This window comes from Sorex fumeus, unplaced genomic scaffold (genome assembly GCF_029834395.1).
Source record: "Sorex fumeus unplaced genomic scaffold, SorFum_2.1 ptg000265l, whole genome shotgun sequence".
Classification (NCBI taxonomy): Eukaryota; Metazoa; Chordata; class Mammalia; order Eulipotyphla; family Soricidae; genus Sorex; species Sorex fumeus.
Genome location: NW_026606322.1, coordinates 528,525 through 548,026, shown reverse-complemented (window position 1 = coordinate 548,026; position 19,502 = coordinate 528,525). Strand labels below are relative to the sequence as shown.

Sequence of the window (19,502 nt, the reverse complement as noted above, 5' to 3'; positions counted from 1 at the left end):
GGGGTACAACACCAAGTGATACTCAGGGGACCATGTGTGATGCCAGAGATTAAACTGGGGTTGTCCATGTGAAAGGCAAGTGCCTTTTACATCTCCAGCCACTATGCAATTTTTCAAACTTCAAAGACATGGTCTGGAAAAGTATATAAAAAGTTAAAAGTTAAGATAGTTGGGAGTGATCAAAAAATAAAAAATCCTCAGTAGGGTGGGAAGACTTTGAATTACAGAATTTCACAGCGAAGAGAACACACCACTGATAGAGAATGTTGAGATAAATTAAATAAAGTCAAAAATGAGAAAAGAATACAATAGTGACACTATTAAAGAAGGGCTTTAGTAATCAGTCAGAATATCTTTAGGTACTGTGCTGGATAAAATAAAAGGAGGAGCACCTAACTTAAAAATCTGCAATCAGGGAGCAGAGAGATAGTACAGAGGTCAGGTGCTTGCTCTGCATACTGCAGCACTTGGTCTGACTTCCAGCATGGCATTAAGGTTCCCCAAGCTCTGCCAAGAGTTATCTCTGAGCACCACTGGGTGTGTTCCACATTTTGCCACCATTCCCTGCCCCATTCCTCCATCCCATAAAGACTGTGCTCACAGGTTGGAAAGAGAGCCCAAAGGGTTGGAGCGCATGCTTTGCATGCTGGAGGTATGGATTCAGTCTCTGGCATGACATGGCATCCTAAGTACCACTGGTGTAGTCAAATTCCCTTCTTACCCCCACTCCCCAAAACAATCTGGGAGCAAATAAAGATATCCAAACCTGAAAAATGAATAGACACTGCCAAGAGCAAAAAGAATGATATAAAAGGAAGTTGAACTTTTTTTGAATAGTTAACATTATTTGAAAATTCTTAAATTTCAAAAGTCCATTTTCATTTTATTCTAGTAATTAGTTTTCTACAAAGTCAACCAATGCTATTTTCCATGAATTTCTATGAATTCTTTCAGAGAAAATTTATATGAAAGAAATAAAACATATATATTGTTTTCTTTTCCTTTCCAACCTGCCCTCATCTTTTGCACAAATGGCAACATATTCTACACACTATCTGTTCCCTGTGTCTTTCTAATCATGCAGAAAACCTCAACATCTTTCCTGATCAGTACATAAGACATCTTCATTCTGTTGCATAGAATTCCATTACATACAGTGTCCTACTTTAAAGAATCCTCCACACTATTCAAGAACAACAGGAGCCATAAAGAGTTTAAGTAGAAGAATTGAAAACATTAAAATTTCATTTTATAATCATTCTCCTGGTGATTATGGGGACAGGACTAGAAATGTTTGAAATAAGCACTGTAAGAAAAGAGTAGGGATACTGTATGGAACAAGACACAATAAAGGAGAGAGAAGCAGCAAGCTAATTACCCAGATTTTTGGCTTGGAGTACTGTTGGTATAAACTGAGGCAGGGAATATAAAAAAACAAATGCCAAGGGTCTAGGATTGGCTGAAAGGGCTAGAGAGCACTTTTTGCATGTGGAAGGCCCCAACTACAATTCTCCATAGTGCTAAAACCAAACAGTGTCATACCACTAGGACTGAGCATTGAACAATTTGGCACAGATTACCTAAGTACAGCTGTGAGTGGCTCCCAGGAACTCACATTGCTCTAGGGTACAAAAGGAGTGAACAACCAGAGATCCAAATATACAAAGAAAAATAATGAGCCAGAAAAAACATATTGAGATGAAAACACCTTAGAAAAAAAATTCAATCGCTAATTTCAAAGATTAGAAAAAATTGTATGATTCTATCAGTATGATGTAGAGAAAGCTTTTAGCAAGATCCAACACCTAATCATGATAAAACTCTCAATAAAATAGAATTGAAGGAACTTTCCTCAACATAGTTAAAACCATTTACCACAAGACTGTAGCAAACATCATACATTATGGCGAAAAACTAAAAGATTTCCCTCTAAGATCAGTTATAAGACAAGACTGCCCACTCTTACCTCTACTATTCAGAATAGAACTGGGAGCCATAGCAATTAGGGAAGAATGATATTTACATATGAAAAGAAGTTAAACTTTTACTACTTGTAGATGACATTTTACTATACACAGAAAATCCTCATGACTCTACAAAGAAGCTCCTAGAAAACAACCGACTTTATGTAAAACAGCAGACTACAAAATGAGTGGGTAGAAATCCATGACTTTTCTATATGCAAACAGTGAAAAGAGGAGAGAGAATTAAAGAAAGAATCCCATTCACAATGTGCCTCAGAAAATCAAGTCTCTGTGAATCAGCTTAATACGAGGTGACTTATACAAAGAAAGCTATACATCACTAACACTATTCTTCCTTTGCTCATCGTTTTGCTCAAGTGGGCCCAGTAACATCTCCATTGTGAGACTTGTTTTTACTGTGCTTGGCATACTGAATACGTCACGGGTAGTTTGCCGGGCTCTCCGAGAAGGGCAGAGGTATTGAACCCGACTCAGCCAGGCTGTCTGCATGCAAGGCAAACCCCTACCACTGTGCTATCGCACCAGCCTATACATCACTACTAAAAGAAATAAAAGAGGACATGAGAAAATGGAAATGCACCCCCTGTTCATGTTTAGGATGGTTCAATACTGTCAACATTACAATCTTACCCAGAGCATTATACAAATTCAATGCAGTCCTTATTAAAATATCCATGACATTTTTGAAGACATAGATCAAACACTCCGAAATTCGTAATTCCCAAACCCCCACTCGTAGAGCTAAAGCAATCCTACAAAAACAAGAAGGTGGGAGGATTCTCTAGCCCCAACTTCAAAAAAAGTTATAAAGCTGTAATTATCAAAACAGGATAGTACTGGAATAAGGATAGACACTCAGATATATGGACAGCTAATCTCTAATAAAGAAACAAGAAGTATGAAGTGGAGCAAAAAAGGCCTCTTCAACAAATGATACTGTAATCACTGGCCAATCGCATGGGGGTGAGAAATGAGTGTGGATCCCTTTCTAACACCATGCATAGAAGTCAAGTAAAAAAAAAGTGCATTAACCTCAAAAGATACAGCAACCAGAATACAAAGACAATCTACAGAATGGGAAACGATATTTACCCAATACCCATCTGATAAAGGGTTGATATCAAGGATATACAAAGCACTGGTTGAACTCTACAAGAAGAAAACATCTAACCCCAGCAGAAAATAGAGTGATAAAATGAACAGAAACTTTCCCAAAGAAGAAATCCGAATGGCTAAAAGGCACATGAGAAAATGCTCTACATCACTAATCATCAGGGAGATGCAGATCAAAACAACAATGAGATATCATCTCACACCACGGAGACTGGCTCACATTCAAAAGAACAAAAGCAACTGGTGTTGGCGTGGATGTGGCGAGAAAGGGACTCTCCTTCACTGCCGGTGGGAATGATGACTGGTTCAGCCCTTCTGAAAAATAGTATGGACTATTCTCAAAAAATTAGACACTGAGCTCCCATTTGATGCAGCAGTACCACTTCTGAGAATATATCCTAGAGTGGCAAAAAAGTACAGTCGAAATGACATCTGCACTTCTACGTTCACTGCTGCACTATTCACAATAGCCAAAATCTATTTTGAAAAAAGCCAAGTGCCCGAGAACAGACGACTGGTTAAAGAAACTTTGGTACCTCTACACAATGGAGTACTATGCAGCTGCTAGAAAAGATAAAGTCATGAAATTTACATACAGTGGTACTACATGGAAAGTATCATGCTAAGTTAAATGAGTCAGAAAGAGAGGGACAGACATTCATCTGGGGAACATAAAGTAACAAAATAGGAGACTAACACCCAAAAATAGCCAAGATAAGTACCAGGAGGTTTACTCCATGGCTTGGAGGCCAGCCACACAAGCTGGGATAGAAGGCAGCTCAGATAGAGAGGGGAGCACCAAGTAAAGGGTGTTTGGAGGATCCTCCCAGGATGAGAGATGCATGCTGAAAGCAGACTATAGACGGAACATGATTGCAACTCAATGCCTCTTTTGCAAACCACAGCACCCAAAAGGAGAGAGAGAGAGAGAACCAAAGGGAATGCCCTGCCACAAGGGTGGGGTGGAATGGGGGGGTGGGAAGGATGCTGGGAGCATTGGAGGTGGGGAATGGGCACTGGTGGAGGGATGGGTACTCAATCATTGTATAACTGAAACCCAAGCACAAAAATCTGTAAGTCTGCAACTGTACCTCATAATGTTTCACTAATAAAAATTAAAAAAAAAAAGTGCATTAAAGGCCTTAGTAGAACTAAAGTACTGTCTTCACATTGTTCATCAATTTGCTTGAGCGGGCACCAGTAACATCTCACAACAAATTGTGAGACTTGTTGTTACTGTTTTTGGTATATCGAATACGTCATGGGTAGCTTGCCAGGCTTTGCCGTGCAGTGAGATACTCTTGGTGGCTTGCCGGGCTCCTGAGAGGGGCGGAGTATCGAACCTGAATTCATAAATTACTATCAAGGAAAACATAGGTACAATACTCCATGACATTCCAGCAAGAACTACCTTCAATATCTCAATGCCATAGGCCAAGCAAATAGAAGCAAAAATAAACAAAGGAGACTACCGAAAGCTAAAAATTGTAGCCAGAGCTTAGGACAGTGGTCAGGGAGCTTCTTTTGAATGCGGCCAACTCAGGTTTGATCTCTGGCAGTCCATGCTCCACCACAAGTGGTACCTGAAGGGAGAGCTGGGAGTCAGCCCTGACCACCACCAGGTGTGGTCCCCAAACCAAATAAACTAAAGTTTCTGTACCACTAAAGAAATGAGAACCAAAAGAAAAAGGTATTCCACACACTGGAAGAGAATCTTTGCCAATATTCATCTGATAAAGATCTAGTATCTTATGTTTTTTTTTTAATTTTTTTGCTTTTTGGGTCACACCTGGCGATGCTCAGGGGTTACTCCTGGCTTTGCACTCATGAATTACTCCTGGCAGTGCTCAGGGGACTATATGGGATGCTGGGATTCGAACCTGGGTCGGCCACATGCACGGCAAACGCCCTACCCGCTGTGCTATCGCTCCAGCTCCAAGACCTAGTATAAAAAGCACCATATAAAAATGAAATTATACAAAGCACCATAAAAATGAAATTCCACAAAAAACTGAAAATGAAGGTGGTGTGAGATTAAGAGAAACTTCCTCAAAGACATAACAAATGCCCAAACGTATGTGAAAATAAAATGTTCTATTATCACCTATCAGGGAAACGTAAATCAAAACAATAAAGTCTCTTAACACCAGTGCAATTGAAACATAAGACAAAAAACAATTGGAGGTGAAGACATGAGAAAAAAGGACCCTCATTCTCTACTGGTGGAAATGTTGATGGGTCCAGCCTTTCTGTAATACAATATGAACAAGTCTCAAAAAACTAGGAATTGAGGGGCCAGAGAGACAGAACAGCAGCACAGGATATTTGTTTTGCATGCAGCAACCCGGGTTTGATCCCCAGCACCCCATATGGTCCCCAAGCATCTCCACGAATGATCTCTGAGCACAGATCCAGGAGTAAGCCCCGAGAACAGCCAAGTGTAGCCCAAAGACAAAAACAAAAATAAAAAAATGTAGGAATTGAACCTCACTGTGACCCAACAATTCCACCCCTGGCATCTTCCCCAAGCGTCCTAAAACAGTCATTTAGAAAAGACATATGCATTATGTTCACTCAAGCTCAAATTACATTAGCCAAGATCTGGAAACAATCCAAGCATCTAAGATGAGAGAACTAAAATAAATAAATAAATAAATAAACCATGGTGCATATACACAATGGAATACGCAACTGTAAGTTAAAATCCTACAATCTACTGCAAGTTAACGGAGCTGGAGAGTATTATGCTGAGTGAAGACAGTCAGGAGAGGGACAGTTATCAACAATCATAACAATTATCTCTTACTTGAAATATAAAGGAACAAAGTTGGAGTAAAAAGTATACCCAAAGGGCAACAGAAACTGTGATCTGGTCTTCAGATCTCTTTAGGGGAGCCTTTGGGAGTGAGGGGATTGGAAAGACTAGTAGGAGTGTGGGAAAGAATGGAATTAGGATCAAGGGAAGTGGACACTCTGAAAAAGGGTGTGGTTTCATGCATAAAACTCTATTATTAGCAATAAAACATGATGCCTAAAATGAAAACGAAGAACAACAGAAAAAGAGCTAAATGGGTCCAGTGGATGGCATGACAGCCAAAACAGGTTTGCCTTGCAAGTATGAAACCACAATTTCAATCTCCAGTGCTGCAGACATGTGCAGAGTATGGCTCAGCAGTACTGCTGTTTGGACCTCTCCTGCCGCAATAGAGTGAGATCCTTCAGGCACATCTTGTAGCAAGGCACTGTAACTAAAGTATCTGACCTCCTGTCACTACAGATGTACACTAAAGTATGCGCTCCCTACTAAGAATCTAAACACCACAAAAATCACTGGCAAGGATTAGAAACAGAATGTACAAAAGCACAACTGTCCAAGCCTGGGTAAGCACTATGGCTGAGAATGTTAATGCTGCAACAAAATGTTTGATCCCCAGCAATTATCATAACCAAGAGTGTCAAATCACACCAGGTCATCACAACCACCAAGGGAAGGAAAAGGCAAAGTGGGTGAAGGTAGAGATAGATGGGGCACAAAACAGAGCTAAGGTGAAAATCTAATTCTCACTTATATGCACAAATCTGACGGCTGAAGTTATTAAGATCAACTTATCTGTGAAGTACAGAGACAAAAATAGGGAGTAAACAGTATCAAACAATCAAACTCCTTGCCTTGAATTATAAAACTTATTTTGTAACTTATTAAAAAAATGAAGATCAAATTAAAAATGATAAAAAGGAGAGTTAATGAAGGGCCACTGCAGTGGTGATGTGGTGCAGTCAACTTTGAACATCAATATTATAAACATAAATACTATTTTAACCATTAATCTAAACTACAATAAAAGATTTTTTTAAAGACAATACATAAGACTGAAGAATTGTTACTTGGAGAACCACCATAGAGAAAAAGTAGCTAGTTAAGGGCACCTGGCTGATGCAAGAGATCAGAAGCATTTCAGTACTTTAGACACCTAAGATAAATTTAAAGATAACTGCCAATATCCCTGAAAATCAGGAAGTTAATTATAATAATCCATGATGAGTAATACATTTTGAAATGTATGTTGCATGGAATGCGATAGAGTGATAGAAGTAGGAGGTAAGAATCCTTACTTATAGAGGAGACGCAACCATACAAAAATGAGGAAACTATTAGAGAGAAGATGAAAATGATAGAAACAGAAAGAATGTCACTTGGATCCTCACAATTAATTCATGTAGTAATGGGAAATAAATCCATCTGACTATAAGATCAATTATGTAATGGGGATTCGATATTATTAGACAGTGAAGGTATTAAAAAGTAGCTGCCCACGCTAACATTTTACACAAATATTGATAAAACAAAGTAAAAATTTTTCCATTAATATGAAGTACTCTAACAAAAATAATCATGAAGTTCAGAATATTGTTCCTGAAAGAAAAGTTACCAGCTACCAATAAATTTATCAGTACCTGTGTCTGGATATCATCTCCTGTGACAATGTTTCCCACAGCCCGCAGAGCAGGAGAGACCACTTTATAATCATTATGCCTGAAACCATAAAAAAGAAATATAATAGCCAACAGTTCTATTCTCTGTATTCTTCCCTTTTCTTAGGGCTGAAATCCACACTAAAAAATATGTGACAGAAAGGTAATTAAGGTAGTTGGTTAGCTATTACAGGGATCAGATGATGATGATGATGATGATGATGATGATGATGACAGAGTAATTGGTGCCATATAGAAGAGCTATCATTCCATTAGCTGCTACTTCAAAAAATAAAAAAAAAAAATAAAGATTTTTAATAAAGACTGTTACTTGGTCCTCTATAGCTGCTGATATGGAGAGCCACATCAACTCTCAATTAACATTTACACAACACTTTCATTTTATTGAGTTTAGTATTCAGCACCATTTTTAACTTCATTTTTTAAAAAAATTTTATTGAATCACCATAAGATAGTTACAAGCTTTCATGTTTGGGTTATAATCACACAATGATCAAACAGCCATCCCTCCACCAGTGCACATACCCCACCATCAATATCCCTGGTATACCCCACCTTTCCCACCCTCTCACTGGTTTAATGGCAGACAATATTCCCCATACTTTCTCTACCTTTAGGTATTATGATTTGCAATACAGATACTGAGAGGTTATCATGTTTGGTCCATTTTAACTTCATTTTTTAAAGATTCTAAATAACAATATTGGGTCTTTTTTTAAAAAAAATTTTATTTATTGAATCACCGTGAGAACAGTCAAAAAGTCTTTCAGTTCAAGTCTCGGTCGGTCATACAATGATCAAACACCTGTCCCTTTACCAGTGCACATTTTCCACACCAAGAATCCCAGTATACCCCCCAACCTGTGTGGCAGATTTCCACTTTACTCTCTCGACGTTGATCACATTCAATATTACGACAAAAGACAAAACATTGTTATTTGGAATTTTCCCCAACATTCAGACCTGCCAGAAAGACATCACTAGATAATTTGTTTTCTATTGCTGATTATGAAGAGCATATGATGTCATGTGGCCACATAGCGGCCACGCGAATTTGGATTTCTGATATTTTAGTAATAAGCCTAGAGGGATTACTGCCAGAAGCCCCTGGGTTCCAAGATTGGTGTGTGCTTCTGGGATCATGGTCATTCAAAAGCCGGAGGGGGCGTCTGAGGATGGCAATCCGGAGCATTGTCATGGTGGGGAGCAGGGCCGATTCCACCCCCATCCAATGAGGCCCCACGTGTCTCGTCAATGCAGTCTCATACCTGGCTGTTCATTAGGCTCTAAAAGATGCAGGCCACCATGTTGCCACCGCAAGTGGGGACAGGCGGATTAACTTCATTTTTTAAGGAACTAGCTAATGTACAAATTCATTTGTCTTTGATTTTTTAAATAATTAGTCAATAAAATTACAAGTATATCCCTTGACCATTTTCATTTGTTTTCCTTTTTCTTTTTTTGTTATACAACTCTCAAGATAGCTGCTTATCATGTAGGTATATTTGTATGCACAGAATTTAATTGCATATTTTTTGTAGGAGTACTGCTATTTGCTGCAGGTTGACTTTAGGTTGACCTTGCGACATCTTATTATCTCATTCCTCTTTGGACAAACTTGCAGGCTATCGAATGTAGCCTGCCCACAGGGCAGAGTCTGGCAAACTCCCCGTGGCCTACCAAATATGCCAAATACCAGTAACAATGATGGGTCTCATTCTCCTAAAGAGCCATGAATATAATCTCAGGGCTAGGATGAAAGAGACGTTACTGGGGCCTGCTCGAGGCAATCGACTGCTATTTATTCAGTCACTGATTAGCTGATTGAATTGGGCATAAACTCCACCTTAAGTAAAAAAGTAAAGGCCCTCCCGTTGATCATCGATTTGCTCGAGCGGGCCCAGTAATGTCTCCATTGGAGATTTTTGTTGTTACTGTGTTTGGCATATCGAATACGTCACGGGGAGCTTGCCAGGCTCTGCCGTGCGGGCGAGATACTCTCGGTAGCTTGCCAGGCTCTCCGAGAGGGGTGGAGGAATTGAACTCGGGTCGGTCATGTTGGCTGCGTGCAAGGCAAACGCCCTACCGCTGTGCTATCGCTAAATTTTTTTCTTTTTATATTTATTTATTTAATCACTGTGGGAAAAGTTACTAAGCTTTCAGGTTTAAGTCTTGGTCATACAATGATCAAACACCTTTCCCTTCACCAGTACTCATTTTTCACCACCAAGAACCCGAGTATACCCCCCTCCCACCCCTCCAAATGCCTGTGAGGCAGATGATTTCTACTTAACTCTTCTCTACATTGATTACATTCATTACTTCGAGAAAAGATGCACCATTATTGTTTAGAATTTTCCCCCAAACAATCAGAATTGCTGAAAAGGCATTGTGAAAAACTTTGTTTTCTATAGCTGATTATGAGAATCATATAATGTCACGTGGCCACGATTTTGGATTCCTGCAAAGAGCCAGATAATTACGAGATTGGTTTCTGTGTGTCTGGTATTATGGAGGTGCCAGAGAGCCGCTCGTGGGGGGTAACGCGTGACCTTGGTAGGGCAAGAAGGACGTACTGGTATCGCCCCCCCTTCCCATGAGACTGCAGCTGCCCCATCACCGCCAGCTCATACCTGGCTTTCCTATAAGCTCTGAGGCGGCGGCCACCTTGCTGCTAGGGGGGGAAAAAAGCGGAAGGGAGCAACACCCTTTCTCTTCTGGGGAAGCATGGCGCCGTAGTTTAACGCATGGTCCATTCCCTTTTCTTCTGCAAGCTGCTGGGCTCTGGACTAAGTCCTTTTGCCTCTGGAGCCATGGCCGTGCTAGAGAGCCGCTTGTGGAGGGCAACTCATGACCTCGGTAGGGTGTGAAGGACGTGCTGGTACCGCCCCCCTTCCCATGAGACTGCAGTTGCCCCATCACCGCCAGCTCGTACCTGGCTTTCCTATAAGCTCTGAGGTGGTGACCACCTTGCTGCCAGGGGGGAAAAAGGCAGAAGGGAGCAACACTCTCTCCCTCCTGGGGAGGCATGGCGCCATAGTTTAATGCATGGTCCATTCACTTTTCTTCTGCAAGCTGCTGGGCTCTGGACTAAGTCCTTTTGCCTCTGGAGCCATGGCCGTGCCAGAGAGCTGCTTGTGGGGGGCAACTCATGACCTCGGTAGGGCGTGAAGGACGAGCCGGTACAGACCCCCTTCCCATGAGACTGCATTTGCCCTATCACTGCCAGTTCATACCTGGTTTTCCAATAAACTCTGAGGTGGCGGCTACCTTGCTGCCAGTGGGGGAAAAGGCGGAAGGGAGCAACACCCTCTCCCTCCCGGGGAGGCATGGCGCCGTAGTTTAATGCATGGTCCATTCACTTTTCTGCCGCATGCTGCTGGGTTCTGGATTAAGTCCTTTCGCCTCTGGAGCCATGGCCATGCCAGAGAGCCACTTGTGGGGGGCAACTTGTGACCTTGGTAGGGCATGAAGGATGAGCCGGTACCACCCTCCTTTCCATGAGACTGCAGTTACCCCATCACCGCCGGCTCATATCTGGCTTTCCAATAAGCTCTGAGGTGGTGGCCACCTTGCTGCCAGTGGGGGGGAAAAGGCGGAAGTGAGCAACACCCTTTCCCTCCTGGGGGAGGAATGGCGCTGTAGTTTAACGCATAGTCCATTCACTTTTCTGCCACAAGCTTCCAGGCTCTGGATTAAGTCCTTATGCCTCTGGGGCCATCGCCGTGCCAGAGAGCCGCTTGTGGGGGGCAACTCGTGGTCTCGGTAGGATGTGAAGGACGAGCCGGTACCGCCTCCCTTCCAATGAGACTGCAGTTGCCCCGCCACCACCGGTTCATACCTGGCTTTCCAATAAGCTCTGAGCTGGCGGCCACCTTATAGGCAGTCCAGATGCATTTCTGCCAAAAGTCGTTGGGTTTCAAGATTTGTTTCTGAGTCTCCGGTATCATGGCTATCAATCAATTTGATCAGGAGCCAGAGAGGCCGTTTGTAGGCGGTGACTCGGGGATGGGGAGAAAGAGTCGGCTCCACCCTCCATGTGGTAAGGTCCCGTGTGTCTCGTAACTGCAGGCCCAAACCTGACTGTCCAGTGGCCTCTGGAGGATGGTGGTCACCAGGCCGCCAGGGGGAAAAGGCCAAGGCATGAAACCTAGTCCCACCTGGAGTGGCCCAGCACCAGTAACCTACTGCACGAACAGGAAGCATTTCTGCCAAAAGCCTTTGGGTTCTGAGATTCATTTCTGAGACTCTGGGATCATGGCCATTAAGCAGTTCGATCAGGAACCAGAGAGGCCACGCCTCCAAGTATAGAGCTGAGCCAGAGGTTGTTTGTGGGTGTGTCTCCCACATACCTAACTTTTGGCCATTTACTTTCTTGGTAAACTTTGCCCCAAGTTTTTGGGGTCTGGCCAAAGGCACAGTAGCAATTTTGGGGTATCTGAAAGTCTGACATTGCCATCAGGCTGCTGATGCACTCACCTCACAGGTACAGATTGACCTGCTGGTGGCACCATACCCCCTTTAACTGCATTTTTTAATTGAATGGTATTATACCTTACAAATGACTTTGCATCTTGTTTTTTAATGTTAAAGAGCCACTACATTCTTTGTCAATGATTATACTGCTTTCCGTGGCTGGGAGACTCCAGTTTACCAGATCACTCCTCCTGCTGATAGTTATTTACATTGTTTGCAGTCATCTGCTATTTCAAACAAAGCTGCAGTGCTTCAAAGCACATATATGTGTGCATTACCTCTAAGTCTAGAAGATACATGCACCTGAATTTTTATTTGGTACTGTTTGGAGCGATAGCACAACAGGTAAGGTGTTTGCCTTGCACACGGCCGACGTGGCTGACCCTGGTTCAATTCCTCTGCCCCTCTTGGAGAGCCTGGCAAGCTACCAAGAGTTTCTTGCCCGCATGGCAAAGCCTGGCAAGCTCCCCGTGACGTATTCAATATACCAAAAACAGTAACAAGTCTCACAATTTGTTGTGAGAAGTTACTGGTGCCCGCTAGAGAAAATTGATGAACGGGACAGCACTACAGTGCTGTTTAGTAGGGGCCAGGGTGATAGCACAGTAGGTAGGGTCTTGCACGTGTCTGACCGAGGTTTGATTCCTTCACTCCTCTCGGAGAGAAAAGCAAGCTACTGAGAGTATCCCGCCCGCACGGCAAAGCCTGGCAAGCTACCGTGACGTATTCTGATATGCCGGAAACAGTAACAAGTCTCCCAATAGAGACGCGTTACTGGTGCCTGCTCAAGCAAATTGATGAACAATGGGGGGTGGGGGAGGGGGGACACAACACTGCTATAGAGCTACTGTTTAGTAGCTTCCCATAAAGACTAAATTTATATTTGAAAAATGTCTAACTTCAAACAAGATAATCCAAGTCAAAATAAAAATATACTATTTTTACTATTTTAGGTACACTCATTTTAAGACTGATTAACTCAAAAGTATGGAGGGGAACAGAAATATTCATCCACACAAAGGTTATTTTTCAAAAGAAGCTTCACAGTATGGAATGTTCCTTAGCAACTTTTTAAAAATTTTTTAATTTAGGAAATCATTGAACTACAAAGTTACAAAGTTGTTCAGAATTGAGTTTCAGTCCTACAATGTTCAATCACTAATCCCTTAACCATGCGTACATTTCGCACCACCATGTCCCCAGTTTCCCTCCTGTCCCTAAGTGTGTCTCTATGTGAAACACACTTTTTCCCCTTTTAGGAACCGTGGTTTGCTTAGCTACTTACTAAAATTATGCTAGACACGGACATTATTTTTAAAAGCAAGAATTTAATGATAAACTCTGACCTTTATTTTTAATTTTTGGGCTGCCATCAGTATGCAGGGCTTATTCTTGGCTTTGGACCATTCCTGGCTATACTCAGAGGACCTGGGATTGAACCACAGATAGCTACATTCAAAGTTAAGTGCCTTAACCCTTGTACTACCTTTCCAGCCCAAGGAAAGGAATTCTTATTGCAGGTTAGACTAATTTTAAATGTGCTAACAGCAGTCCTGTTATTAATATGTATTTTCCCTGAACACTTTTTTATCTTTTAATGTTGCTGGTTTTACAATCAATTTCTTTATTCTAAGACGGTAAGAACCTCCCTCTTTTTAACTCATATTTTTATTTCCAATTATCAGCTCTCTGAAATAGGTTACTTCAACAATATGCCTCATTTAAGATGAGGAACTCAAAATTAATATTTTCCAAGGTCAAACAGCTAGTTATAAATGGGATAATTCAGATCCTATCAGTCTTAAGTTCCATTAACTTCCCACTTTGTCAATGGCTCTTGAAAAAGGATGGTGGAATTTCTTTCTGCCTCTTTCATGGAGTTTAAGGCCAATCAAAAGAACTACTGGTATCAGTCTGGTGCACAGTGAAATAAAATACTTCAACAACCAAACTTGAAAAAGAAACATTTTAAATAGTAAACTAACTCTAGTAAACCACAGGTGGCTTATAGATTCGACAACCCTCCATAAACTCTTTATAAATTTGGAGCGATAATAAATCTTTATTTCAGACTAAATAAGTTAATATTCTTTCACTTTCCTTTAAAATCTTTTCTCCTTAAATGAGACTAATCAATTTTCTCAAAAACTGCCTGTCCTTTCACATTTACTTCAAGATTTGACGGAGTTAAACATGACTAAAGTAGGGGGTATGGTGCCACCAGCAGGTCAATCTATACCTATGAGGCAAGTGTATCAGCAGACTGATGGCACCATCAGACTTTCGGATACCCCAAAATTGCTGCTGTACCTTTGGCCAGACCCCCAAAACTTGGGGCCAAGTTTACCAAGAAAGTAAACAATCAAAAGTTAGGTATGTGGGAGACACCCACAAACCACCTCTGGCTCAGCTATGTAATTGGAGGCATGGCCTCTCTGGTTCCTGATCAAACAGCTTAATGGCCATGATCCCAGAGACTCAGAAACAAATCTTGGAACCCAGAGGCTTTTGGCAGAAATGTGTCTGGTCCCCAGAGTTATTGGCGCCAGGTCACCACAGGGTGGGAATAGGTTTTGTGCCTTGGCCTGTTCCCACTGGCAGCTCGGTGGCCGCCATCCTCCAGAGGCCATTGGACAGACAGGTTTGGGCCCGCTGTGACAAGACACGTGGGGCCTCGGGATGTGGGTGGAGCCGGCCCATTCCTTCCTGCTCCAATAAGACTCCCCAGTCACCGCCTATGAATGGCCTCTCTGGCTCCTGATCAAGCTGCTTAATGGCCATGATCACAGAGACTCAGAAACAAATATTGGAACCCAGCGGTTTTTGGCAGAGATGAGACTGGTCCTCGCAATAGTTACTGGTGCCGGGCCACCCCAGGGGAGAAAGGGTGCTGTCTCTCCACCTGCTCCCCGTTGGTGGCTAAGTGGCCACCATCCTCTAGAGGCCATTGGACAGTCAGGTTTGGGCCTGCAGTGACGAGACCGCAGGGCCTCACGGGATAGCGGTAGAGCCAGCCGATTCCTCCCTGCCCCAATGAAACCCTGAGTCGCCGCCCACGAACGGCCTCTGTATCTGCTAATCAAACTGCTTAACGGCCATGATCCCAGAGACTCAGGAACAAATCTTGGAACCCAGCAGGTTTGGCAGAAATCCCTCCAGATTTAATTGTTAAAATTTTGGAATTCCAAAATTGTGTGACCACTACTGTGGCCACGTGACATCATATGTTATTCATAACCAGCAATAGAAAACAAATTGTCTACAGTTGCCTTTTCGGCAGATCTGAGTGTTGGGTAAAATCCCAAATAATAAGGTGGGTCTGGGGTTGAAATATTGAATGAAATCGAAGTAGAGAGAGAGTAATGTAGAAATCATCTGCCCCACAGGCAGGGGAAGGGTGTGGAATGGGGGGGTATACTGGGGTTTTTGGTGGTGGAAAATGGGCACTGGTGAAGGGACAGGTGTTTCATCATTGTATGACTAAGATTTAAACTCCAAAGCTTTGTAACTGCTCTCACAGTGATTCAATAAATAAATTTGTAAAAAAGAAAAAAAAGTAAGGTAGAATCCATACACAATTCAATCAGCCTAATTAGTGGCTGAATAAATAACAATACTACTACAGCAAAAAAAAAAAAAATGACTAAAATATAAAGTTATAGAGGAGAGGGTCTTTATGAACCTCAAAACCCACAAATTTATGAGGTCAATATAAACACGTAATAAAGACTCCTAGAGCAAAGTAAACCGACTGTAAAACACTATTTGATTCTCAGCAATAAAAAACACATAGTCAAAAGATTAGAAACAGGCCCTTAAAGATATCTTACATCAGCAGCTCCACAAGTCTTCTACAAACTCCTGAATCAATGACCGCTTGAATTTTATCATTGGGTCCATCAGACAGATATGAGAGGGCCCAGCATGCATCAGCCAGTACATCAGTGTCATTAACGAACAGCAACCAGGAAAGCGCATTCAAGCAAGGAGAAACCTATGATGAAGGGGAGACAATATCATAATATAATTTATTAAATTCTACAGTATAAAATCCAGAAGGGAAGCAAGGACAGTAATCAGGTACACACCTGATTTGGAGTGATTAATATTTGCAGTGTTGAGTTATAAGAGCCAAAACTGTACTTCCATCTTTGAAAAATACTATCATTGGCTTTGCTATTACTCTGATGATATAGTCAGAGCCGAAGAAAATAATTCCTGAGAGCAAAGCTTAATACTAAAGCTCAGAGGAAGAATCCTTGTCAAAATATTCTTTGTAGACCAAAGGAACAATCACAGGAGCTAAAGGTTGAAAATTCTATATTTTAGGTATTTTGCTATGAATAAATATGATAGGTTTTAAGATTTCACAACTTTTTAAAGACAGTAAAAATTTATACAAAATTAAAGTAAAAAGTTTTTATTATCCCTAGAAACAAAGTTTTGAATACTTTTAAATATTATCAAAAAATATTTTGGTCACATTAATATTGGTTGATGTACCTTCCCATACTGCCTGATTGCAGTGTTTAATCAGTTAATTATACTTTTCTTGCCATTTTCCCACAACAATAATCCCTACCTTTGCAAACTCTGGAGGTGGACTTTTTCCTCTACAGAGATTAGACAAAGCCCATACTGCATTCCGGGTCATGGTCAGGCGGTTTTGCTTTGAAAATAACCTAGAAGCATGATTATATACTGGTAAACTACAGAAAATATAAATAAATCTCTACTGAATATAAAAGCTAAATTATTTTCATGACAGTGATAAACAGACGCCTTGAAATAACTTCTTATCTAGAACATTAAAGTTTAATCTGATTCACAATTCACAAATAAAATAGGTTATCTGAAGAAATAACCTAAGTTAGTAAAATATCTGTATTTTAAAAAGAAACAATACAAAGGAATTTAAAATTATTTCCAATGTTTAAAACTGCACACAACTTCCCATTTTAGTATCACTTAAAAAAAAAACAAACAAAAAAAGAAACTTACTGCAGAAGAGGGGGAAGAATATTGCAGTCTAAGACATAGTCCCTGCACATGGTACTATCTCCAGCAATGTTGCCAAGAGCCCAAACTGCCTGTGAAAGAATTATTCATTAATGACGGACTACATAATTTCTCTCATAATTTATGCTTTCATGAGATGTCATTTGGGAAATCATACAGTAGCTATCAATATATTGAATATGGCCCTTTATTAACAGCCTATTAGGGAGCAAATGAAATAGTTTTGGGTTTGAGAGATGACAGTCTATAGTCTACATGTGAACCTTCATAGTAATAACCTGTATTAATGGGAAGAATTAATTTTTAACAACATTCTTTACTGTAGGGAACCCCACTCCTAAGTAACATTCCATAAAGTCCTTATTTTAGTCCTTAGAGAAGAGATTTAAATGACTCAGCTGATTTACGCAATGAATTATAGGATAATTATTGTAGGTAAGTTTCTCAAAATTAGAAGAAAATGATACTCATTTAGTGGTGATTTTTTATTAAATACTTGGTATACTTTGCAGCAATTAAAAATACTTGTTTTTCCAATCTATCAAAGACCTGCTATACTTTAATCAACATAAAAATATTCTGACTAAAAATCCTCATTAATTACTCATATAAGTCTAAACATATATCAGTAAAACTTAAACTTTTCAAATTACAAGGAAAGTAAGGTTTTGTACTTAGAAGACATTTTACCAATATTCACCATGTAATTTTCTATAATAATTTTCTATTTGGCTAAGTCTAGTTTTCTAGAACACATCCTCTAATATACAATGTAACTGTAATGACCAAGTGTGAAGCTTAGTTCTACATCGAATATAAAACCAAACCAGGGCTGGAGCAATATGACAGCGTGTAGGACATTTGCCTTGCACATGAGTGACCCAGGACTTGATCCCCAGCACTTCATATGGTCCCCTGAGCACCACCAGGAGTCACTCCTGAGTGCAAAACCATGAGTAACCTTTGAACACTGCTGGCGGTGGCCCAAAAAGCCAAAAATTACATTTTTTCACTTAATTCTCTTAATTTATTTTACCTGCTCCTGGACATCTTCAAACTCTGAGCTGAGCAATTCTATGAAGATAGGCACAGCTCCTGCCTGAATCACAATCCGGGTCTGAATAGAATTTCCTGAAGCAATATTTGTCAGTACCCAAGCTGATTCAAACTATAAAGATAAAAATAATTTCATTATCTTATTAGAATGTAATGGTTTAGTTAATTATAACAATAAGATTTTCTGTACATAATAAAGAATTTAACATTATTTGCTTAAAATTTACCAGTTGAACACTTTGATTCTCAAAGAAATATTCTCAGTACCATTACCTCAGCCTACAGAAATAATCAGGATGTCTAAACCCTCACATGCAATTAGATTTGACATGAGACGAGAAAAAGAATATATGCAGATATGAAATGATCACCCAAGAAATAAACTTTTAAATTTAAATTATTAAGGTACCACATCACATGGCTGACCTAGATTTGATCCCCAGCACCCTTTATAGTCCCTTGAGTCCTGCCAGGAGTGATTCCTGAGTGCAGAACCAGGAGTAAGTTCTGAGCACCAGGTGTGGGACTTCACTCCCCCCCCCCCCCCCCAACACACACACACAAACGCAAATAAGGTATCACAAAATACTTTCTAAAAGGGTTTGAAAGGAACATATGCAATGACTAGAGTTTCCTTAGGAGTCATGATAAATTGTAAATTGTTACCTATACTGAGAGATAAGGGTGTATGAAAAGGAAAGAAAAAACATTTTTCCACTGTAAACTTACAAACTTCTGGAAAAAGAAATGAAATACTTTAGTGTCAGGGATTGAAATGGGGTTAGCTGCCTAATAAGCAAAAAGTATCTTTTCAAAGGTTGTTATAAACATGGATGCAGCTCAATGGGAGGGCACTTGCCCTGCAAGTGTGATGTACTAGATTCAATTCTTGCCATCCCTCTCCCCCAAAAATGAGGGGGAAAAAAGTTGCTAGAAATGCAGTAAGAATCTACGCCCCACCCCCACCTCTTGCAAATAGCTAACACAATTCTTGGGAAAACGAAGATTACTTTTCACAACTTCAAACTGTATTACGAAGCAGTAGTAATTAAAACAGTGTGGTTCAGGAATGAAGCGAGACCCTAAGTTAATCTTAGATAAAGGAGCAAAAAATTATGAGGTAGATCAAAGAAAGCCTCTCAACAAATGGTTTTGGGAAAACTGGTCAGCTACATGCAAAAAAATAAATTCAAACCTCTTTCTAATGCCTTGTACAAAAGTCAAAATGGATTAAAGACCTTGATAGAGACCTGAATCCATACAGCACAGATGAAAACTTAGCAGAACTCTCTGTGACACCAAAGCCAAAGGCATCTTCAAGGATAAAACTCCACTAACCAAGCAGGTGGAAGCAAAGAT

The 19,502-nt window shown here is 40.6% G+C and overlaps 1 protein-coding gene across 1 annotated transcript in view; it reads right to left on the bottom strand.

The window, feature by feature from the left end:
- Positions 1-19,502, bottom strand: part of KPNA1 (karyopherin subunit alpha 1) — a 77,912-nt gene that overhangs the window by 16,198 nt on the left and 42,212 nt on the right. The window contains exons 6-10 of the mRNA XM_056109432.1: positions 18,124-18,255; positions 17,070-17,158; positions 16,651-16,750; positions 15,899-16,062; positions 7,554-7,632 (exon numbers count right to left, since the gene is read on the bottom strand). Of these exons, the coding sequence (XP_055965407.1) occupies positions 7,554-7,632; positions 15,899-16,062; positions 16,651-16,750; positions 17,070-17,158; positions 18,124-18,255 (564 nt within the window). The remainder of the gene's footprint in view (positions 1-7,553; positions 7,633-15,898; positions 16,063-16,650; positions 16,751-17,069; positions 17,159-18,123; positions 18,256-19,502) is intronic.